Source organism: Lepisma saccharinum, chromosome 15, assembly GCF_977018435.1.
Source record: "Lepisma saccharinum chromosome 15, izLepSacc3.1, whole genome shotgun sequence".
Lineage (NCBI taxonomy): Eukaryota > Metazoa > Arthropoda > Insecta > Zygentoma > Lepismatidae > Lepisma > Lepisma saccharinum.
In genome coordinates this window covers 44069900-44095390 of record NC_139243.1, presented here as the reverse complement: position 1 = coordinate 44095390, position 25491 = coordinate 44069900, and the positions used below count along the sequence as shown (strand labels likewise).

Below are 25491 nucleotides of genomic sequence, written 5' to 3'. Positions count from 1 at the left end.
ACTTATTAGAAGATTGCTTTCTGTGTTTAAAGGTAAGAGGAAATTATTGAAAGTGCTGAAAAAGATGGATTTGTTAAAGAGGTAGAACAATATATGTTGCTTGTGAATCTTGTTGATGAATTTGAATGATTTAAGTGAAGGAATAAAACAAATCGGAAATACAGTGATGTTAAAAAATGTATGGAAATCTATGGTTTAAATTAAAGGAATTTATATTGATGATGTTAAAGTTTTTACTAATTTTTCATCTTAAAGCAGTTTGTTGGTGGTAATTCTGAATTAGAAAATGTAAATGAGAAATAGACTAAATATTTCCATTCAAGTAAGTCTTCCGAATGTTATTCAGAACTACTCAAAATATAGCAAAATATTTATTTTCTGTGCCGCGACAACTTAATACAAATTTTGAGAGAATTTTCTCACAAATATCAACAAATTGTTGGAGAAAGTCAGATCTCGTACCCCTGCGGAACGAAAAACTTACTTACCTGAGGGTGCTCAAAAGCCCATACTTTGTTTTATCACTAAAATTCAAGAAACCGTCACTGCTTGTCTTGCTGTTTATATAAATACAGATGCCGGCAGAGTGGTTAACACATCACGCTACGCGCATCCATTCGTCACTCATCTCCATCTTCGCAAATTAGCCAAAAGTGGCACAAAAAGCGAAGTAAAATAAAGAAAATCAACCAAAATCAATCAAGATAAGTACAGTTATTTAATAATTTTAATAATTACAAAAATTAACATCATAAATGAGAAAAATAACCACTTGTTGTATGATTGTCACACACACATTTTATACACTGAACCTCACAAAAACAATATTATTGATCCATCAAAGTTTTTTTCGTGTTTATGTAGTTGCTGTTATTTATAAATAATTATTACTATAAAATACCATTGTTACTAACCATTTGTGCACTGCCATTATCAATGGCACGAATAACATGCATCCAATAAAAGGGGAGTTGCCTGATAGCCAACCAAGTGAATTTTCCCTTTACGTTGCATTTTATGTCTTTATGAACAAATGTAATACCGAAATATTTTGAACACTCTAGGGAACATTGTAATTTATTTTTATTTATTTTTTTTCTAAAAATATTCAGTTGAAAAATATAAGAAGTATACAGCCCACCCCCCACCCCCAATTTTTGGATAAGCTAAGGTTAAGGGTAGGTGTCCTCTTTTTTTGGGTTTTGTCCTCCTTTTTAGCCATGCTCTGTCCTCTTTTTTTTGAATGTATGTGTCTGGTCACCCTAAATGTACTAAAAGCTTTCGTCTTCAGCCGGTCGATCATACAACATTCGCTTGCTTGTCCTGCGCTGCGCTTGTCTTGCTGGTGGAACAGGTGGATGCGAGCTGTTCCCTCGGAAGCTATTTCGCAGCGTTTAGCCAAGGCATTTAGCAGACGCTTAGACTCTAGAAGATTTTTCCAGTTCGTTATGACTGGCAGACGCAATTTTGCAATGAGATTAGGAAACTATAGACTTTCTACACTCCAAACTATCACTACGACGCCATTAAGCTTTAGCACATAGCAAAAACTCGAAGGAAAACGAATTCGCTATGTCTCTCGTAGGGAACAGCTTGAGAGTTCAGCTTCCGCGGTGGGAAGTGGCTCCGTGGATCTTTTACCTTCGCGCGTAGTCGGAAATACTCGGAGCAGAGGGTGGGACGACGAGGGTAGGTGAAGTTACACAGCACCTTGAATAACGTAGTGTGGAAAAAGCGCACGGTTCTGCTACAGCGCCTAGAATGTAGTGAAGTAAACAAACTTCCAGTCAGGGTGAAAGTTTTTCTTCGGCGTGTTGATTACGGAAGAAACAAGTGTTCTTATTATGTTATTATAGATAATTTAAATAGCTAAAAAGGGCGATAAGTAGAAGGGAACAGCCTGTTCCCTCTGTTCCATGGAGGGACCGCCACTGCTCAGAAACAATATGCTCTTCTCAAAAAGCTAGAGACCTTTTTTAAAACACTGTCAACATTTCCAAACATTGATGATAAATCGTTGGAAAGATTGTGTCGAATAATTAAAACGACATTACAGACACAGCACAGCGAGAGTTCAAGCCCATGCAGCAAATTTCGATGCGTAAGGCGATTGTGTCCAATTCGAAGCCGAGTTAAAATGACCTCTTCTTGACGGGAGGGACGGTACGAGGAACACCATGCTCCAATGGTGAGCTTGATAGTGTCTAGCTAGTTCCCCGTTTCCTTTATGCTCGTAGATTCTTTATGGGTTTTATTATAATACAGGGTGTACACGATGAACCTCCGGGGTTTCGAGGCAATGTTAAAAATCAGAAAATAAAGTTACGACAATTTAGTATTTTGTATTTGGTGCCATGTACGCTCAAGTTTGTGTGTGTTTTTTTAGTTCTCGCGCGTCGTGCTTGGCAGCGCTGTCGTCGCTTTTGCTAAAATGGCGTCTTCTCAAAAGAAAGCATTGACAAGCCCGCAGAAGTCGATCAGGCAAGCCACCACTTAGCCCATATATCACTTCTTCCTCTGGGGATATGTAAGGACGCAGTTTACTCAACGAAGGTGCCAAACGTGAATGCTTTGCGAGGCCGAATTGTTGCTGCCATTCATTCCATCCCTGACGACGTGGTGCTGCGCGAAGTGGAGTACCGGCTGGACATCCTTTGTGTCACTAATAGTTCTCACATAGAAGTGTGGTAGTTTTTTATAGGAAATTTCTTGAGTTGCTCTATGCATTAACATTACCAAAAAATGTGCAGGTGCGTTCGTTATAATTTTCCATCAATTCAAAATCCTGGAGGTTCATAGTGGACACCCTGTATAATGATGCTGATTATTAATATAGCTACTTATGATTTTTACTTGGTCTTCGCTATTCATCAGGTTCGAAGAACCTTCTATTGTAGGTATGCATTACAACTTTATAACTTTATTAGCTGATTGCCCGGCGTTGCCCGGGTATTTTTTTTATTTATCCCAATCTTCTATTAGACAGGAAAATAATGAATTCTAACTGTAGTGAACTTGGAGTTGAGCGGCATTGGGAGTGTCACTATTCATCTTAGCGACCCCGAAAAACTATAGATTCGACACTAATATCGGTTGTTTTCGATTATTTTTACATGTCAGCTCCTTCCTACCCCCACCCCTAGGGTTTCCAGGGGTGTATTGGAGTTGAACGGCATTAGGAGTGTCACTATTCATCTTAGCGATTCCGAAAACTATGGATTCAACACTAATATCGGTAGTTTTCGATTATTTGTACAAATCCAGATTGTAAGTCATATGTGTACCAAGTTTGGTCATCGTGAATGTCACCAATTAGCTTAGCGACTTCAACACTAATCCAGGTCATTCTTGACATTTGAATTTTAACCCCCTCTCACCTCCAATGCCGATAGGTGATGAACTTGGAGTTGAACGGTATTAGGAGTGTCACTATTCATCTTAGCAACCCCGAAAACTATGGATTCCACACTAATATCGGTCGTTTTCGATTATTTTTACATGTCACCCCCTTCCCTCCCCCATCCTCTAGGGGTACCTACCAGAGGTGTCTTACCCCCATAGTATTTATTTCCAGATTGCAAGTGATACGCGTACCAAGTTTGGTTGAAATCGCTTCAGGCATTCGAGAGTTATGCCGGAACGAACATACACCCCCCCCACACATACATACATTTTTATATATTAGATGTTGTCAACACAGTAACTGAATTTAGTGTTTGAATCTTCACTTGGTGAAGACTTGTATTAATCTTTAATAAGTGTCTCTTTTAATTTTGTTTGAACATACTTCGTTTATTTAGAGACTCTACTGCATCTGTTCTGTTCTGATGTTACTATAGTTAAGTTTGATTATACAGACTAGTATCACTCGCTACTATGACACTGCTTTTCTTAATAAGAATTTCAAATGCCATTTTCTTCTCCTTTTCAAATGCCTCATCATCCAATGCACTGTCCTCGACTACTAAATAAATCATCTTACTTTATCGACAGCCACTTCACGTTTATACAACTACAACAGTATTCTACCTTTCAAACAAGCGGAAGGAACACTTGAAAAAGATCTGTGTTTCTCTTGTAAGCTCAATAATAGCTTAGTCTGTCACAATTCAGGATTAGGTGACAAGCTTTCTTGAAAATTTCCAACATAAGTTAAGCTAATATTCGCAGTTGTAAATAACTTTATTTAGAGGACGGGTTCGAAAGTGTCATTTCATTAATTTCATCACATCATCCATCACTGATCAGTTAAGTGGTAATACCGTAACAAAGCGTAAACCTGTACATTTCTAGAAGCTTGAAAGCTTCAACCTGACCAAGGATCATTCACTTATTTCTACCAGCCAGTTGCTTCTCTTAGGTATGTCAAATATGCAAAATCAAGTGTAAACAGACATCCTGGAGTACAGGTAAACAGGCAGTAATTCTGCTAAGGGATTAGGAAGTGACAACTTGACGAATCGGCGTGGAAGATGTCTCCACTGGCAACAGGGACAGAGGAGAAAGGTAGAATGATCATTCGTTGGATTCTTGAGAAATAGTCAACAGCTTTTCGATTTTGGTTGCCAACAAAGTCAGTGTTACTGTCGCACACTGATAAGCAAGCCTTAGTGCAGGTTTACACTTCGTATTCAATTCGATCTTCACACTTCACGTTAGACAGGTAATTATCCGGTAAATGTCTGTTATGTCGGAGACACATTTCTAACGCATATTTTCAGTTTCAAATGGTTCGTACTTACCAATTGTGTATTGCGGAACCTATTTCAAGGTGCCATTATGCTTTTTACACGAAAATAACTTCGATTTTTCACATTACGATTAATTCTTTTGGGTCCTTTCTCCCGTTGCGGAACAGAATATTTCGCGCACAGCTGTGGATCATCACGCGCCGTGCTTGTGTTTTGTCGATTTGGAGTGGGCATGCAGTGTTGCAATCTTCTTAACCGAAAAATACCTACTTTCGTGTTCATTATGTCATCACAAGCCATTGACGGATAGCTCCAAAAACCATTCCCGATAGCCCCAAAAACCATTCACGATAGCCCCAAAAACCATTCACGATGTCCCCAAAAACCATTCACGTTAGCCCCACGAACCATTTCCGGCAAGGTTAGATTAGGTTGGGTTAGGTTAGGTAAGCATAGTTAAAAAAAATAAAAAATCTGGTAAAAAAAGCACGTTTGGAAACACTTCTTCCTCTCGCGAGACTGCGTGACTTTCGACACTCGCGCCATCTGCAGGTTCATAATGGAAACAACGGCATAATGTTGTCGCTTCACACAAAAGGCTACTTTATTACATCAAAAGTGCTTATTTTCTGTTGTGCAGCATTCCATAGTGACAAAATACCTCCACGAAGTTTGATAAATGCAACAGAAACTCATTTCCGTAAGTAGTTTCTCCTGTAAATTTGAAGAAATGTGTCTCCGATATAACAGACATTTACCAATTATCTTAACCTTACATTTATGATTCAGGTTCGAAGGCTTTAAAATCCAAGTGTTTGTTTGCCATTTCTAGTGTATCATGGTGTATCATGTTTCAATAGTCTTTAGTACCTCTTGCTCCTTACCACCGAGCTCACTATGAGCAGCAAGTTGCTCTACCATCAAGGATGAATGATGATTAGTGAGCTACATTCCAAATACGATCCCTCATACCTAAGGAATGATACGATTCTATCTCAATTTTCAACCCTGCGTCTGTGCTGCTTCAACGAGTCTTTATGAAGGACATAAAACCAGGAAGAGAAACCTTCCACTTTCCCGCCCAAGAATCTTACTTCCTCCTTTTTCTACCCGTTTCAGGCGTCTATTGCAATTTCCAAGGGGGGGGGGACGGGGAGAAAATCCAAGTAACATAAACCAAATCAATCACTCAGTCAAACTCTATAAACAGGCCTATTTGCAATTCCTAAGCTAACTATTTAATCTTTCATCGAGATATATACTGCATCTGAAGTCTCAATTGGGTTGTATGTTTTTTGTCACAGCAAGTAAGCTTTGTTCATATCGAAGAAAAAACAGTTTGTTTCTAGCCAGTGAAAAATATCGTCACCGATCGAAAGAAATAAGTTCCTAAGCACAGATTAACAAGCTTCAAATTTCGACATCTCGGTGAAAGCAGTTACAATAGATGTAAGCTCTTCTCGAAGTAATTTTTTCAATTTTCGACGCTTCTTCTGCAGCTAACTGGTGAAATTTTCCAAATTATATTCACTACAATCTGTATTTCCCAGAAAGAACGCTTCGGTTGAGGTTTCCACTTCACACAAATGTTCATCAAATTTTTCCATAACCACATTTCCAGCTGCGCGTATCTTCTTGCTCAGGCTACTATCCATCTTCCAGATTTCTCTGATTTTCTTTAGTTTGGAAGTGTGTCTTTATGTGGAAAGATCCCTCCAGTCTTTGTGGTCACTGCGATACACCTTTCACTTGAGGAAAAAACCTTTGCATTTTGAGGCAGGGTCTCTACCCTCTTTAGAGTCTGCTCCACTTCTCCTGATCTTCGGCACAGCTAGTGTTTCAGACACTTACCACTTCACTCTGTAGACCTTTCCACTTTAGTCTCATAGCCCAATCGGGCTTGTAGTGGTGGGTCTGTTATTAATCCCTTCAAATCTTTTCCTATTCAGTGTGCTAGTTCATCAGCTTTCTTAGCACCCTTTAAACTCTTGAAATATCACTCAAAACACCACCTACTTTGCTTCCATCAACTGAGAGTGGATATGTACAAGTTTCCATGCAAAGAGTTTCAATAATAGCAACACATAATATCCTTTGAACACCAGGTAAACTTATTGTTATTTATTAAACTTATTATTTGGCACATTCTAAATCTATGTTACAGTACATTTCAACAAACTCGGAGAAAAATTACGTTGATGGTTTCAACCCAAAATGAAAGCAAGTTACAATATGTCCCAGAAATCTCGTGCGCAAGCGAACGAAAACATGTCTCTGCGCGAGTAGGGACTCGAGAGGAGGGATCGACTAATGAACGCGAGGGGCGGGAAGTGATTGCATTAACCACGCTGTTTTGTTTGCTCCGCCCACTCGTTTTCTTCACTTCTCTATAGTTATGCGCGGTCTTGCTCCACATATTCCAGCAACAGACTAAAGATTTACAAAAGTTCTAATCCATCATTGGACGGTTCAATACTTAATTTTGCTTTCTTTGGAATGGCTGTGTTTAATCTGCACTACCAATGCATATGCACTGCAAACACTGGAGTAGAAGATGAAAAAAAAATCCTTTGATACATTTCTCCTGTAGTGAATTTATTTTATCCATCTACGGGTGTCTTAAAGCATTTGCCCAATGGACACACCCTGGGTTTTACGCACAATCATTCGTTGCACCCCTCTCCCTTCATAATTCTAAAAGTCAATCACAAAATCATATAACCAATTTCATAAGTAGCAGTCTGAATAACATCACTACTCATTAACAACTCAATAATTCAACAGCAAGAATCAAAATCCAGAAATTACTATTTGTAACTGATTGTTAAGGATTAGAATGAAAATAACAGTGTATTAGTTTTAGAGAGAAAATAACAGTTGGCTATACCTATTTAGTCATGACTGGCTTTTCTGTTACCGGGAAATCATGAAATCTGTTTAGGACTGAAAATCTAGCGGTATATTACCCAAGCCGTGTCACAGGCCAAAGTTATATCGCATGGCACATTTCAATTCCGCACCATCTAACAATAGCAATAATAATAATACATTTTCTTTATTGTTATTCTTAATTTTAGACGATAGTTGTGATGGAATAAAAGAATGTCTCATCCGTTATTCCAGTGCAGAAACTATAGTAAAGAGGTCGGAAAAATTTGATGTTATACAGCAATAGCGTCGTTGCCTTGTAATCAAGATGTCCCGGGTTCTATACCGGTGGAGGCACATATTTGTTCGGATTCCACTTTAAACTGTGGGTCCAGTCCCGATTTGCCTTAGTGTGTATAAATTGGACTTAAAACACCAAATCAATCAATCAATTATACAGCAACAAGAGGTAACGCAATTCTTCTTCTTTTCGTTTTGCTTGGTTGTAAATTATTTAGTCATATTCCCTACGTTTCCCTATTTTAAAGAACTTGAGCCCTGGATATTATCTATACAGGCTATTGGTTGATATTGCATTTTAAAATTAATTTTAATTGGATTATCACCATTCTCGTCTTCCGAGTGCTTTGATGATCTCTTTCGCTTCCCAAGAATATAATTATGGAAGTTGAAAGAAAGGCTAATTCATGAGAGCTGACAGATGTTGAGGATCGATAACTGAAGGGGTCGGGAGATAGTATGGGAGTTTTGCACGTGTGAGAAACACGGATTTTAAACTTTTTAAAAAAAATCCATAAATGTGCGATTACACTGGAAATGTCTTTAGCCCCTAGTACTTTGTACCTGTATCTAATCGAAAATAGCACCTGTTCTCACTCACTCTCATGTCATTTCATTTGAAAAGTTATCTAAGTATATGGTGAAATTAAATGGGACCCCAATCCTTTCAATGCGACTTTCCTAACTAAGCTCATATATTAATATAGGATTAAGGAGCTATGAAGCTTACTACGGTGTAATTTTCTAGAATGTCTAAAATATCCACACAAAAAATGTAATATCAAGAATGTATTTACTGAGCATTTTTCTCTAAGGCTTATCTTTTCTTTTTTTCTTATTGAATTTGTTCGATTGGCCAAAAAATTGGGGTGGGCGGCTGGCCCCCTTACCCCAACGTCGTTCCTGCAGCGCTTACAAAATTTGAGTGACTCAGTTTTTAAACTCATAAATGTACAGTTTTACTCAGAGCCGATGTTAAAATGTATTTGAGTGCACAAAACATCCGAATGGTATGTGTGATACAAAACACTCCTACCATGGCAGAACTGTCCCACAAACCAAAATCTCAGTTCACCATCTATCCCTGTCGTCCTGTCTCCAGGACGTGGAAGGTTTACACGTCCGCTTTACCATTACCACTCTTGATTCACAGTAAATTTACTTCTCAAGGTCTCAAGCTTATTTTATTTGTTCATAGATGGCAGCTAAAAAGGAAATTAAATATTGTTGTTTCAAAATCTTGAAAAATCTTGAAAACATACTCTTACGTTTCCGCACGATAGCTAATTTCAAAACTGGAGAAAAATATTGCTTCTGCTACTTATCTAATAGTTATTCAACAATAAAAACTCGTCTGCATGATGAATTCCGTCACAAGTTTATGAAATAGGAAACATTTGAGAAATATAATCCTATTTCAAAACTTGGTTTGATTCATTTGAGTCGTCATAATTGTCACGTTAGCCTCGCCTATGTATATTTTAATCAATTAGCCCTACTAATCGATATTCCACCGTCCAATAGGAGCTTTGCATGGAGTAACAGGTCCGAAGAAAAATATCGGAAATTAGTCGGAATAATTCCAACTTTTGTCTTAAACATCTAGACATCTGATCTATTGAGCCGTTAGACACATTCCACTATTTAAAATCCTTTCCTTTGAAGGAGAAAATATGCTAAATTTTTAAGGAACTTAACCGTTCATTTAGTTTTCATTGATTGCCAGACTGTATTTCAGTTACAGCCTCAGGAACGGAAAACTGAATTATCGTTGCAGTTACTAAATTAGTAAATATTACTTGTATCACGGCTACAAATAACATGTTAATTGAAAAATCCTACGTCATGAACTTAGAATTATGTTTATGTACAACTTATACAATGCCTTAATCTGGTTATTGTTTCACTCGAACGCGGCCCGTGTAGCAGATCGAATCACACCACTTGCCAGCGAAATTGGAGGCACGTAACCCCTCAACTCAAGTGCATATATTTATTTAAAATATTTCAGTTACGAATAAATTAATCGCAGACTTCTGCCACAGATGTTGGAAATGTCCTCTTCTGCCACATTTTTACATCTTTTCAGAAAATTCTCATTTGCACTCATTGGTTCTTTTGCATGAGTTGGTCTTCACATAATAATCGCACAGAAATGTTATTTGTTCTAAATTGTGCTTATATTGTGGCATTATGAAAACACTAATATCACGTATTAACACTCATCATTTATCGGTTTACCACTAAACATTTTAGAAATGTACACAGAAACGAACATAAATCCATCTTCGACAGGTCACATCCGCCATTATGAAACTGACATTCAGGAGAAACAGGCCGACAGAGAGGTTTCACGATCAGATGGCTTACATCAATTGTTGATCATACAGTTGAACAGTTGATCAGAGTTAACTCTACTGAAGTGTTCCGCAGTGTTCTTACCGAATATAAACTTGACAGAAACTTCGTCTTGGAAAGCTACAATACGCACAATGCGCTTGAAATGAGGTGATTTTAGATTTCGCCGGCAAGCGGCCTGCTTCCAGCCCCTACATGGGACACGTCATAGCGGTACAATAACGAAATCAAGCCACAGTATGTTATGCACATCATTAAATATGAGAACATAATGATATATTCTGATCAGCGAATTATCGATTTATGAAGAAAATATACCGTAATAAATTCTACAGGGTGGCCCGTACGTCCCTACCCATTCACATATTTTAAGTGTCCAGTGTATCTGTCTGCTGTCCTTCATTCTCACGCCATACTCTGAAAGACATTTTTCGCAACATAGGAGCGGTTATTGTTACAAATGCCACTGTAACAGATACCCTCAACTCATCATTGGAATTATGACGTTGTTGACACAATGTTCTTTATGTATCCCCAAAGAGAGTTATCACACGTTGTCAAGTCCGGACTTCTTACGGACCATTTCATAGGCGCCGGGGATATTTCAGAACCACGACCTATCCATTTGTTAGGATACTAGATACATAAGATATCTGAATGGGTAGGGATTTACGGGCCACCCTGTACATTATCGCATATAATGTGCATACTAGAGAATAGTGATAATGAATTAGTTTTACGTAGGTGTGGAATAACGAGTACACAAGACATGAATTAAGTTTAACACCTTCTCCGAACGGTTTGAACACATATATTGTACATGGAGGCAGATTTAAATGTATATAATAAAATTATCGCAAAAACTAGTGAAAAGCACCGAAGGATATATATATTCCACAGGCAAATAAATGGTGGAATGGCATAATTACAAGATTTTCATACCCGTGGAGGAAGGAGAAATTACCAACGACTGTAGTATAAATGTGGCAGTATTGAATTTGTAAAGTGGTGAAAGTAATTTTCAACCCAGGGTTTTAAAATATTGTACATAAAAATATGAGAACGTAATGATACATTCTCACCAGCCATTTATCGATGTATGAAGAAAACAAATATGACGTAACAAATTTTACATTTTCGCAAGTAATATGCATACTAAAGCATGTATATAGTAATAATAACTTAATTTTTACTAGGTGTTGCATAATGGGTATACAAAACATTATTTAAGAGAATGACCAAGGTATTAAATAATGGATATGTATTCTATTGTTGTAGAATCTAAGAGACATAGTAGATATATGATATTTCCCTGCCCTTGAAAAGTCGAAATACTGCAGTGGTTACAATGTAGTAAAACATTTCTTATGCACTAATTGGAAGTAAGACGATAAGTTTTTAACTTTCAATTCTCTAATCCTGTATAATATGTATTCGCTATCGTAAAATAAATAATTTAAAATTGTATTAAAATTAATAAAATACTGAATTAATATTGAAAGATGTATGTGTTAAAGCTTTTTTAGTAAATGACTGTATTAGAAATATGTTACCAGCATTAACAGCGGTTAACCAACGTATAAAAATATCCATTTGAAGACAGACAAAATATTCCTATTTTGCACAAATCTTGTTCTCTAAATAAGTATCATCAATCTATTTGTATATGCACAGCTAGTACGAAACAAAATTATGAGAATACTAGTATATATTTAAAAAATATATATATATTAAGGCTGAGCCGATACCGATACCGATGTATCGGTATCGGTAAGTATCGGTTTGCACCGATACTAGCCGATACCATTGTTTTTGAGTCGCTAGAGGCGCGGCCAAAACCAATTGTCTTTTTACATTTCAAAGTTTCGTTAACCTTTTCCAACTTACTTTTGGTTTTGAAAAAAAATGAAAAATAGTTGTGCATTTGTTAAATGGACCTGTACTCAAGTTTCAGGGAACAGCAAGTGCGTGACACAAAGATCTGTACGCAGATAAGATTCGCGGTCAAGTATCTTGCAAATCAAGCGTAACGTGAAATTATCCTCATAGGAGTTCGCTGCTTCTGTTTAGTTCCCTTCGAAGTCTACCAGGCTTTGTTCGTACAGATGCGGTCTCGTGTAACAACAACCCCAATGAGGTCCCCAGAGCCAACGATACACCTGCTGGTAATCCTTCCACTTTCTTTGGTGTTTGCGGACATCCCTCTCATTAGTGACCTCCCACAGTAAAAAAAGGTCTTCGCCCATGAAAGTGGTGGACGTGTCTCAGACATAGTACATAGCATTTTCCTGGAAATTCACTGGGTTTCAGCTGGCGTGTTTCCGCACAAGGATCGACAGGTGACGGCAGTTAGTTTCTGGAAAGTGTAGTGATGGGTTTGGATTTCCTCCCACGCCAAGCGATAGAACTATGCATTTAATTCTTCTTAGAAATCATTTGCCGAAAGTATATCGAGAGCAAAGTCACTTCGGAATATCACTGTACTGAAGTCAATCGCCTTATATAGAAACAAGAGACTGGTAGGCTTTCATTCTCCCCTTACTTTTCGTTTACTATTTATTATTATCTTTGATAAAGTACAAGAAAACTGACGAGATTGGTTTCACATTACAGTTTTACTGTTAGTTTAGACGTCTTGTCCGGGACTGGTAAATCGCCAATTATTCTTGTGTTCACGGATGATTTAATGCTAGTTTGGGATGAGTGGTCCCTTAGTTTTAGAGAAGGTTGAAGATGCATGATCTCATTTTCAAGCATTGGAGGGGGGAGGGGACGATGACACGATCGCTTCGTTCTTAGCTTCTCTTAATATTTATCTCATATTTGATATATATATATATATATATATATATATATATATATATATATATATATATATAATATAACCTTTGTTATTTTAAATTTTGGATTATACAAGTATCGGTATCGGCATCGGTATCGGTGGGTATCGGTGAGAGTATCGGCATCGGTATCGGTTCAAAGTGGTATCGGCTCAGCCCTAATATATATATATATATATATATATATATATATAGTTGTGGGGAACCGAGACGAAGAAACTGGTAGTATGTAGTGAGGACAAATCGCATTGTAGGTAGTTGCATAAAGGTGTGCTTTCAACAATGAAAACTAAATATAATATTTAAAAATTTTCTGCTATAATCTCCCTCTTATCACTGTAACGTTTATTTGCAATACACAACGTATATATTTCAAAATTCCTGAATTTCTACACATCCAATAACAGTACATATAGTCGAAGTTTGCAACAATTTTCAATGTTAAATCGCATTAACATCCTCATATGTTTAATACTTGGTAATTAATGTTATCAAAAATCCATTTCTTGCTAAACACAGATACAGAATTGACGTTTCTTGACGCTAAATCTGTTATCTAGGCTTATATCTAGTTCTAAATTATTATTTAAAAAGCTTTTGGGGTCACCTGAAGTCTGTACAAGGAAAACATCTAAAAGCAGAAAGTAGCAACAATAGCAACACCATCGCCAACTAAATACATTCATCTAGTCTTGAATAAAACGAAAGAAACTTAAATTACAAACAGCAGTTAAGCATGCAAAGATTAATGTTTCAAGTCAAGCTTGAGATAAGAAAAATATATGAAATATATTTATATTAATATATAAATTAATGAAGTGTATATTAGATTTTGCAACGTGTACGGTATATCCACTTTCTTTCTATTATCATAGAATTTGCTGTTGTACAATTGAAACTTTGTCATCTTGATAAGATCAGTGATAGAGAGAAAATATTTATTACACTTTAAAATTACTTTGTGCTTATTTCAACTACAAATAAAATTTTAATGTTTAATGTCTCTTTATCGAGTTTGGAACACAATATTAATAATTTCCCCCATTGTAACGTTGAGTTTGGTGCGTACATTTTACAGGTAAGAAAGCACTGCTTTTCAGAAAATACAAGAATACTGAAAATTGTATATAGTTCTTTTGCCTGGATACCTGCATTCATAGTATTTAGTTATACTGGCGAGAAATTTCTAGGTATATGTTATAAGAAAAAATATTACTATTCGTATCAGGAGACCTACATTACAAAATTGGAGCACTATTACTTTTCAAACCGTGTAAATGTTCTGTAATGGTGTTTATTAATTATATTAACTTTATGGTAGCCGGTACTGAGAATGTAACATCAAAACAAAATTTATACAACCCACTTGTACCGAATAAAGAATGGAAAGTAAAAAAAATGGCTAAGAATAATTGTGTTGAGAACCACAGTTTATTTCCTAGTTAGCTATTCTGTCAGCCCTCCGCTGCACACATAAGTCGAAGGGGGAACGTAGTCTGTGTGCTACCTAGACAATAGCTTCCAACTTGTCCTTAAGATATAAACTGCGACACTGTGGAAATAAGGCTTACAATGTCTTAACTGTAATTCTTTATTCTTTAAGAGACTTGCAAATTGACTTTTGGTGTTACATTTTCAGTACCACTTGTTGTTGCAAAATTTGTTATTGAAAATGAAGCCACTTCTTTGGATATATATTCATGTCTTTAGTAAAGTATTACTGAAGAGTGTACTATCTGTAAATATATACATTGCTAATGCAAAATATTCTTAATTTAGCAATGGTTCCACTAAACTATATTCAAAATAAAATAGGTAATGATTCACTCGCCTTCGTTTTTAAACTATTATTCAAGAAATCGTCAGATTATACAACCAAGTAAGAAATTTTCTTGAAAAGAATCGAAGCTCACTGAGATACTGTTGTGAAAATAATGTATCTGCCAACAAAGGCATTCAGGAAATAGAAAAAGAGAGAAATGTGTACAGTCTGGCATACGTAACAATGTATTCATTATAGAGATGGATAATTGAAGTTTATGATAGATTTGATAGATAGATTTTTGCTCTGTACATCAAATGAAACGTACATGATAAATCCAGAGAACGAAATGCGTTGAAGACTTCCTGTTTTGAAGGCGAAAGCACTAACCACCTCTCTGTAGAGGAGGCCATGGAAATGACAACAGACAGTTTTTGATTCGTGCATTAAAATGGCTGGTGCAAAATGTAGGAAATATCAAGCGGCACCAACCTTTCTAACCTTGATATTCCAACAGTTTCTTTGTACATGGCTGTTCAAGACTTCTCTACTTTTTTGTGTGCTTTTCCTTCGTGACAGTTTTCAGTTTGTACTTCAGTGAGGTTATATTTCAATCTTTACATATGCTTGCATTATGGAACAAGTAGATACTTACAGAACATAGGTTAGATACTGAATATACTGGAATATTGTTATGCCATATTGTGCGTGTGTGATCTATCCTCGGTATTTGTTAAACGAACTGTGCTAAATTGTGACCTCGCTTTCAGTAACAAATTTCAGAAACTCCGAAAGGGTTCGACTTTGCGATGCTTTGTCATGTTTAATTCATAACACATTATTTTTAATTGGTTATAATTAAATTCATAACTTTGTGTTGAAGTCGCACCGACAAAACTAAATTCGAAACATATGGAAAGGATAGATGCGGAATGCGTTTTCAGAGAGAATTAATTTTATACCTTTCCCGTGAAGGGAGATTTCTATCTAACAGGACGACAATCACGTTCCACTCCGATTAAGAACAAACATGACTTCATTCGTTTTGTCACCTTGAAACCATCATATGTCCAACTTCCTAGCTTCAAAACACAGGTTTGGACGTCATAAGGAAAATATTCAACATCTATCGCACAGGACGACTTATATACAGCAGGTGGTTGCCATAGTACCATGCCATTGTAGTATACAGTGGCTTTCGTCATCAAAGTCACTTCATAATTTCCGTCCGCACTGCAAAAACGAGGAACATCATCATAAGAAGTAAAAGAGAATTGTTTTCCATTTTAAAGTGCCTGACGAAGAGAACTGGTGAAGATAACTGGTTGTGTCAATCGTATGTTCAGTAAGGCGCTCCCACTAACGGAAGCCAATTCGGGGATAGAGAAATTGCTCATTAACTGCATCAGAACTTTCTTTAAAAAAAGAGAAAAACTAGAATTAGATTTCAGAGGACTTGAGATATATACAGTAGACTTCTAAAAATATTTAAATACATTTTGTGGGCTCTCTTATCGACACTGCACTTCATCTTCGTTTCCCACCCAATGGACGATATTCAGCGAACAACTTCCCCCACAATTCATTGCGCAAAATCACGCTCCGCCGCCATGTTTCGGGCAAATAGATCAGGTATTGCTTTGGAAACATATCGGGTAAGCATTTTGGGTATGATCTTTGCCAAAGTGATTCAAGGTATGATTATCTTGATTATGTGAGGAATGCGTAAGTATAAAATGTCGCGAATTTCTCTCTGTAACAAGGCTTCTCATATGTTTTCCTTAACACGTGCGAATCTGTTTGCCACGCTTAATGCTGTATCTTCCCAAGGTACATTGCGTGATGACGTCAAGTTGAATACCACCCATTACTCTTTGAGCACAACTTATAATCACTACAATCATAATCATTAGATAATTTGATGTTGACGTAGGTATGGATCCGTATATGTATTCTTTCCTTCCCTTCCGACATAGGCGTAATAAAATTTAGCTTCATGTTTCTATTTTTCGTATTTATGTAGCTTCACTACTTATTGGGTTAGTCCCAACGTCGAGAACTAATGGTGAATTGATAAAATGGTGATGGGACATCCACATGCTTGACGAGTATTCGAAAAAAGGGACCAATGGCTTCGTAGCGCTTTACACGAACCACTCCGCCACGGCGAGCGGCTATATCTAGCTTACATTGTGTATGTGTACATATACACTAGTATAACGCTAAACATTTCAATTCCCTTACTATTTGGTACTCACAGGAGATGTACCATCTAGAATTTTCAGTGATACATGCTCGACTTGGACTCGAACCCCTGTCTCCAGCATACCGTGCCATTGCAACAGCACGATATACAGGAGACCTATTCCAGCTTGCATTTTTCGCTGCAATTTCCACACACTAATTCTTGAAGTTTTATATTATTCTTGAATACAAAATCATTCACGGACTTGTCCGTTTTCTTGCTGCTCTTTTCATTCATTGGTACGCCTTCCCGATGGTGTACTAATAACATCGTAACCTTGTAATCAAAAGGTCCCTGGTTCGATAGCCGGTGGAGGCATACATTAGTTCGAATTCCACTTTAAACAGTATGTCCGGTCTTGATTAGCCTTTCTGTGCATAAAGTAGACATGAAATGATCAATAAATAATGTTCGCAAATATCGAGAGATAAAACTAGGGTAAGTTTATCAATGAAAACCACAGTAGATGTAAATGAGAGAAGTAGTAAAGGTTGAATTGGAACAGAAAAGGAAACGTTCTCTGAAGCCGTTTGAAGTCAGGGAGCACCTTTCGTTGCTGCATCCCTCAATCCACATACTTGCAAATACAAGAGCCTGACTTTCTATATATAAAAAAAAAATGTACGGGTGCTTAATGTTTTCCTGGTTGACAAGTCGAGAAAGTTAGTACACAATCTAGAAAAGGCTAAAGGCAGATTTTGTCCATGGATAACAAAGTAGCAAACTCATTTGCTGATCCACAGTGCAACAACTGAGGAGAACAAAAGACAGCTACATATCGTTGGCGGTGATTATATTTTCACTCATTTAGTTTCAAAGCGTGGTAATAAATGAAACTAATTCCGTCATCACTCTCTGGGTTACTATAGGTTTTTTTCACGCTATTTCGCAGTGTGACCCTTTAGAATAAATATTCCTATTGATGAAGAATTGAACCATTTTGTCTTCGAGAAAGTTATTGGCGGTAAACACGAATATTAAGTTGAGTGAGTAAACACAAACGTGGCATAAGGCCTCCTCGATTGCGTTGTGGTAACGTACCCGCTTTGAAATCAAGTGATCCAAGGTTCGATACCTAGTGGAGGAACGTGGCGGTTCTGGTTCCAGTTTAAACTGTAGGTCCAGTCCCAATTAGCCTATATGTGAATTAAAATGGACTTAAAACAAATCTTAAACTTAAATCTTAAGTGTTACTCACTCCTGATTCTTCTAAGCAGTTGCAATGACTTAAAACCCATCAACTGGGGATAGAAAAGAGAGAGAGCATGATAGCTCCCCAAACCTCACAGGATTAAGTCTTGACGATATCTCAATGTGTGAGGCTCGGTTCCTACGTATTTCAAATTCTAAAGACATGCACATGCAAAAGTCAGTATATATTGCTTAAAAAAAGTTCCCTACCCCATATGTAACTAAAGACTTATATTGTCAGGGTTAATGTTAAATCACGTGGATGGATTCGATCTCCATTAAATGTAGGCAACCCAGGTTGTCTGCATGGTTGGGAACGCGAACAGGTAATTAATAGATCCAACTTCTACTCCTGAATAGGCAAATATATATATATGATATAGATCGATCACAAGGAAAAAAACCTTGGTAGGAAAAGACCCCGCGTAGCTTTCCCTTCTTCCCTCCACCTCGGGCCATAAGGAAGCATGGTCCACTCTCCCCCACCCCTACTCGCAGGGGTACGGTGCACAGGAGTCGCTGGTCTGCGCAGGTTGTTTTGCTCGTGGTTCCACTATAGTTACGTAAACTGACTCCCTATTATCATGTCAACCTTACTTTGATATACCGGGCATATTAACATCGAAGGTCTATCGTGTCCCTCTCGATATCGTGGTTGTAACGTCGTAGCCTTGTAATCAAGAGATCTCGGGTTTGAAACCTGGTAGAATGATTCTGATCCCACTTTAAACTGTAGGTCCAGTCCCTACTAACCTATCTGTGCAATAGTAGACTTAAAACAATTCAATCAATCACTCGAGAGACATGAAAAGTGTGGAAGAGTAAAAATTGCAATACCTATCCAGGAGAATAGGATAAATCCCTGCAAGCAGATAAAACCTGAGCTGCGTCTGGGATATCGGAAAGGAAAAAAACACAGGACCATACACAACCAAGGGTGTGATAAATCAAAAATTATCTAAATTAATAGTAAAGCATAACCTACTGATTTCGTTTTAATAGCAGCATTGCAGTTTTTTGCGTAGTATTTTTAAGAACCTGTCGCGACTATTGAGGTGAAGTAAGTGAGTAAGGCACTTGAGTACTTATCAATGTACAAAATATTTTCATTAAATTTTCCGTGCCACGTAAAAAAGTATTAAAAGAAACATTTATGCATTGTAGTCTGTTACGCAGCGCGCGCCCTCTACGACCGGTTGTATCGTACCAATCCATCTAGCTGGGTAAGCGATATCCATGAACACAAATGTAGCTTTGTTATGTAGGTTGCCATGACAACCGTGACGTCACTGCTAGGGCTGCGCGCTGTGCCATTACGCAAGTGCAGAGCTACGGGCAGACAAAGCAACCTACTGTACCTGTCTTCGAGGAGTTGAACTGACTGCGTATTGTTACCAGTGTCGTTTCCATTCGTGCAGTTTTGAGAAAAAAAATCCTATTTACGATTAAGTGTGTGTTTTGTTAGAAACCTTATTGGTTGTAACGACGAAGATAAGAAGGATGTTTTAAATTTATCCCTACTACGCCTTTACCTAACTTCAGAGCCACCGGTCGCAGCTGTTAAGAACATAAATGAAGTTTCCAATTTTTGAAAACACTATATTAAAAAAGATTTATTTTTGAGAATGTTGTATAAGATATGTGAATATAGGCCGGTTACGATTGACACAATACAAGTCTTCACCAGTTTTATTCAGTCATGGAACAGGAAAGAAATCTTACTTTTCTAGCACTTACCATGAACCCATCGTACGTCCAACTACCAAATTTCAAAACGCAGGTCTGTTCGTCAAACGGGAAATACTCAACGTCAATCTCACAAGACGATTTATAGATGGCGGGGGGCTTCCACTCCACCAGCCCGTCGTAATAGATCGTTGCTTTCGTGGCTAACGTCACCTCGAAGTTACCGTCCGCGCTGTAATACAAAACCAAACAGGCAACCAATTTCCTTATAGCAGTAGTAATAGTGCATCATTATTATGTAACCAACTTTAAAATAAAAAAAAAAGGCTTGTCTGCAAGAAAGAGAATTTAAGTTATATTGATTACTTTCTGAAAGAGAAACTGTATTAGAAATATTTGTACCAAAGTTATCGAACATTCAATTAACTCAGCTAGCAATTAATACCTGTCATGTGCAATAGTCGGTTATTGTTAGTCTATTATCAAAATCATGAATAAAACAAGTGATTAACCGAATTTGTCGTTCGATTAATATTAGTCGAATTAGTCGTATTAGTCACTCTATTGTATTAGTAGAATTCAAGGTCGATTGATTTAAATAAACATACTTCAAATAAATAATTTATAGAATAATGTACATAAGGAGTTTGTAGATATTAGAATCACTTTTGGTGAAAGTACATTAATCTCGTTAGGTTCTAAGAAAGGAAAAGAAAGTAAACAATATATATATATATATATATATATATATATATATATATATACACTGATAGTGTGAAGCTCATAAGAAACGAAATGTAATATGTAAACCGTAAACACACTTAAATTTCTCTTCATTTAAAATTCAATAATTTTACAGGCAAAAATAGCAAACATTTTGTGCAGAATAATATACAAAATACTAATCATGTTAAACCTTAAATAGTGTCATTATCATAAAACTGTAAATAAACATATTACAGTTTTAGAAACAGAAAAAAGTATATTTACATATATTTTTTTATTTACTTGAATCATATTAATACAATTCAAATATTTTACAGGGCCGTTTACCAGAAAAAGCAATTCTGTAAAACGAACATACATTTACGTGTATAGTGCTATAAACCAAACCAGTAATATTGAGTTTTTTTTAAAAAAAAATCAAAGAATTGATTTAAATAAAAAATCCGATTTATATAAAAAACACAAAAATTATTTTTTAAAATAAAAATCATGATTTGTATCCACACTGGTCGAATTAGTCGCTATAGTAATATTAGAGGAATTAGTCACTCGATTAATATTAGTTGAATATTAGTTGGTCGACTTACATTAGTCGAAATAATCGCTCGACAATATCAGTCGATCCGTGAACTACAGATGAAAGGGTTTTTATTATTATTATGATGAGGCTCAGGGTTATGTAAACGCCAGTTGCCATGTAAGAATTCATCGCGTGGTATTTCAGTTGCCTAATTTAAGAAAAATGATTCTTCTTCGGCGGACATTCACACGTCCCTGGCTACTTTTGTTTACACTGTACCTGACCCACTACAGGTTCTCGAGGGATTGATCTCATGGAGGGAAAATCTGTTTCGTCATGGTACAATCAAAGTAGCCAACTAAACTAGAGTGAATAGAAGGGACCAAGGAAATGATGCTCCTATGCTCCATTGGCAGCTTATTAAAAACAAAGGAAATATTATCATCTTTGCTGAATTTACACTTACCGATTATCTTGAATGATCCTATAAGTCCATTATAAATATACGGTGGGTAAAGGTTTTTTAAAATGCAAAATTTTACCTTTTCCGGAAGAAAATAAATAGCCAGTGTTTTCTTGTCCTTACATTTCATTTACTTGACGGTTTAAGCTTACTAAACAATAGTGTCCCTTACTATTTCGTAAATTGTTTCTTCGATTGCTCTAGCAAAGTTGGATTAACATCTAAATTTTGTTTCTGTTTCAACATGTTACAATATAAACACAAAATGTGAAAAAAATATACCCTTCCTACAAAGTAATTTCATGGAGTTTCGTAAGTCACTCTATGAGTATCTTGAGCTTCCGTCTATGGCTTCCAAACTTCCCGTCAAACCATTTGACGGTGCTAGTGGCAAACGCATCTCCTTTTTCACAGGCTATGGCAAACATTCTTACCTAGAGATTGTTTTCGTTCCGGTGTTTAAGATATGCATATTGCAACACGGTCGTTCCGTCCTTTATGTGGCTTCACATTCATGCGAAACATTCACTTTACCGCTAACACGTCATTGCACACAAAAACATGAAGCGTAACGTTGGAGGAGGCTGAGTTGTTGCGCCGTGGCTGGTGTGAGAGGACGTAGTTACAGTGCTGAATAACGGCTAGTGACGTGTGTGGGGGTGCACGAACGACAACGCACGGGGCAAACGATGTACTGTAGCGCAATGTGGAGTTCGCAATTCTTTTATAATGTAAATAGATACACATGTTATATTTAATTAATGCTATAGATATTTAGGGGTAATATGTGAGATAATCTAGGGGTACTACATTTCTCGGACACCCTATACTTTAAAGATATTTCTCCATCTGCCTAGATCCCAGTTAGCTTTTCACCACGCTTGTTGCAATAATTTTCAACTCTGCAAACAAGCTAGTGGAACAAGTTATTGCCTGCCGATCGAGTGATTCCAAATTAGTTTTTCGACGTGTCATTTGCACCACTGATTCGGATTTAGTAGTAAACCGTAGGTTACGTCCTAATTAGCCTCTATCTATGCATGGAGAAAATGGGTGTTCATTTCTGGAGATATTTTGTTTGATGTCCCTTAAATTTCTAATTAACTACATGGTTGAATTATTTCCTATCAAACACACATACATGTAGGTGTCTCGTATCCACGTTTATACATGTACCCTTCCCCTATATATATATATATACGGGTGGGGCATCTAAAAGTTGCACAGCGAATAGTTCTGAAACGCGAAGGTTTACGGCAGCTCTGACGTCACGGATGTAAATGTGGTCAAGGGGCCCAGTGGACAGAGCATTTCTGGTCTCTAGTCGTCATCTTGAAGTCCGCCATCTTGAATTCAAATTCAGAATTTTAAATTGGAAGGGATGTATGTGTGTGTATGTATATGTGTGTGTGGGTATGTGTGTATATCTATGTATATATTGCGCTGTAGAGTAAATATAAATAGCTCTATTGTTTCTAATAAACAGAACTTGAAGACTACTTTGTACTCATAAAGAAACAAATAACTGAGCTATATCCTGTCCCAACTATCTCTGTAGCAGGGAAACGAAAACAAGTCTCTGCGCAAGTAGACGCGAGACGGCTCCACCAATGAACACGTGAGAGGGATCGGGATTGAGTGGGGGGGGGGGGAAGCGACTGCAGTCACCAGCCTTCGCAGCAGCGTGTACTGCTTCGCTCTGGTCACTCGATATCCTCCCCTTTTCTGACGCTATGCGCGACCTTGCTCCAAAGATGGATGGGACAATGTATACACTCTATTCCTGTAGTCTGTGTAAAAAGGTCGGGCATAATGGTAGAGAAGGGGAGAAAGTAATGGGGCGTAGCAAAACAGTACCCGCTGCAACAGAAGTAACTTTCCCTCTCCACGCAATCCCGTTCGCCGTACTTGTTCATTGGTCTAGCCCTTTCGAGTCAGTACTAGCGCAGGGACTTGCTTTCATTCGCTGGCTCCAGAAATGCCCGGGACAGAGTATATTGTTGGGTTTTATGCATATAGGTATTACTTCCTGAGTGTTCCGTTTATCATCAGTCATCCTATTATGTCTTTGCTAAAAGTGGCAGAAAACGAAGCAAAGTAGAAAGTCAAGTGCGTTATAGAAAGATTACAGAGATTAAAATTTCAACAGGGAACTAAACTTTAATTTTTCTTCTATTTGTGAAATATCCGTCAAATGAAAGCAAATGGACACTAAGAGAATACTCGTACTTTGTAAAGAAGCTATTATTACCATTATTGATTGATTTTGTTTACTGTACTTCGCTTTTCTGCTAGTTTTGGCTAATCGCAAAGGTTTAGGATGAGTGATGATTTAATATAATTGATGAAGGGGCGCTCACAGCTATGCTCAGGCTGGAAATCGAACAGAGATACCTGGTGTCTTAGCTTGCTGTGCTACCTCCCCCCCCCCCCGTCTTCTAAGATGCCAGAAAATTGCAGGTAGAGATCTTAAGAGCTTATTGCAATTGCATTCAGTAAAAAACTTCCCCCACAATTCATTGCGCCATATTTCGGACACACAGATCTGCGTTGAAAACATGCCGGGAAAGCATTGTGCGTTTGGTCTTTGTCGAAGTAATTCAAGGTATGATTATCGTGCTTTTTATCTTTTCCGAAGGCTTGGCAGAAATCACGAAAATTGTGTAAGTGGCTAAATGAAAATTTTCGCACTGTAAGAAGGCTTGTCACACGGTTCATTTAACACATGCGAATCTGTTTGCTGAATATTTTCCCTCAGAGTACACTCCGTCATGTCAATTTGAATTTCAGCCATTAACCCGTAGCGCAACAGCCTGTTATGGCCAGGGTCAACCTACCGACTCATTACCACCTCCCCAGGTGGGAGATCATTCAACCAGTTACGGGGTGATGTGTGGTCAGTACGACGAACCTCCAGTCGTTGTTGTAGTTTTCCGTGACCAAGTTAAGCTACCCCTTCGTATCTCCCCAATTTCCTCGCGACGGTGGGTGGCCACCGGCCCCATACACCGGCCGAAATCTCAGGAGAAAAGTTGTTACTCTTCCCCCAGGAGACTCGATACTGCGCGCATCCTGTAGCCGGAACCCAAAGCATGAAGCCTTAGACCGCACGGCCGCTGCGTGGGACGTAATATCATATATTACACACATGAAAACATTGGATATGATTCTTATGGGAGATTGTGACAGAGTGTATATGGTGGCGCTGCTACGAAGCGAATGGTCCTAGTTTCGAATCCTAGGAAAGGTATGTACGTTTCCACAATACATAATCAATTGCCAACTTATTCTCATCGTTGCAATAAATCCTGGGGAGATTGGAAAGCGTCGTGAAAACTAGAAACCACGAGACTTGCGAGACCGCGCGATCGATAGCAAGAATACGAAACTATCGAGAAATTGATAACGTCTATAATGCCTTTCGCTCAACGTGGATTTGATGATCTATTTCCGCCTTCGTTGGGTTACTTGCCGCGCCGAGAGTTGTAATTGCCCCTGTTTGAATGCACTTTGGAGGGCCGTAATAATAATATTGCAGTTAACACGTCTCCCACCCTCCACTGGAGATGCGCCATCAAAGAGTTATCAAGTTTCCTTAGGAATTTCGCGCGCCTAATCTCCGTAATCGCGCATCGTTATTGTTTCCCCCTTTACTGCTCTACGAAGCAGTGACCTGGGTGAGTGTGCGCTCCCCTTTAAGCAGCGGGCGTCGGGAATCCAGCATCCCTGTCTTTGCAGAGCTTTGGAAGCCAGGAGGACCTTCCTGACGTCCAGGCAATAGAGAAGTATGAACACGTAGCACGTAGGGATTTCTTGGCTTATACACACACGCAATGAACAC

General features: G+C 37.8%; 1 protein-coding gene across 4 annotated transcripts in view; it reads right to left on the bottom strand.

The window, feature by feature from the left end:
- nAChRalpha4 (nicotinic acetylcholine receptor alpha4) overlaps positions 1-25491 on the bottom strand; it is a 747771-nt gene that overhangs the window by 284187 nt on the left and 438093 nt on the right. For 3 of the 4 annotated variants that reach the window (XM_083136915.1, XM_083136916.1, XM_083136918.1), the window contains exon 4: positions 19993-20173. In XM_083136915.1, coding sequence (XP_082993041.1) covers positions 19993-20173 — 181 coding nt within the window. Of the gene's footprint in view, positions 1-15871; positions 16053-19992; positions 20174-25491 lie in introns of all 4 variants that reach the window. The other variant, XM_083136917.1, reaches the window with a different exon arrangement.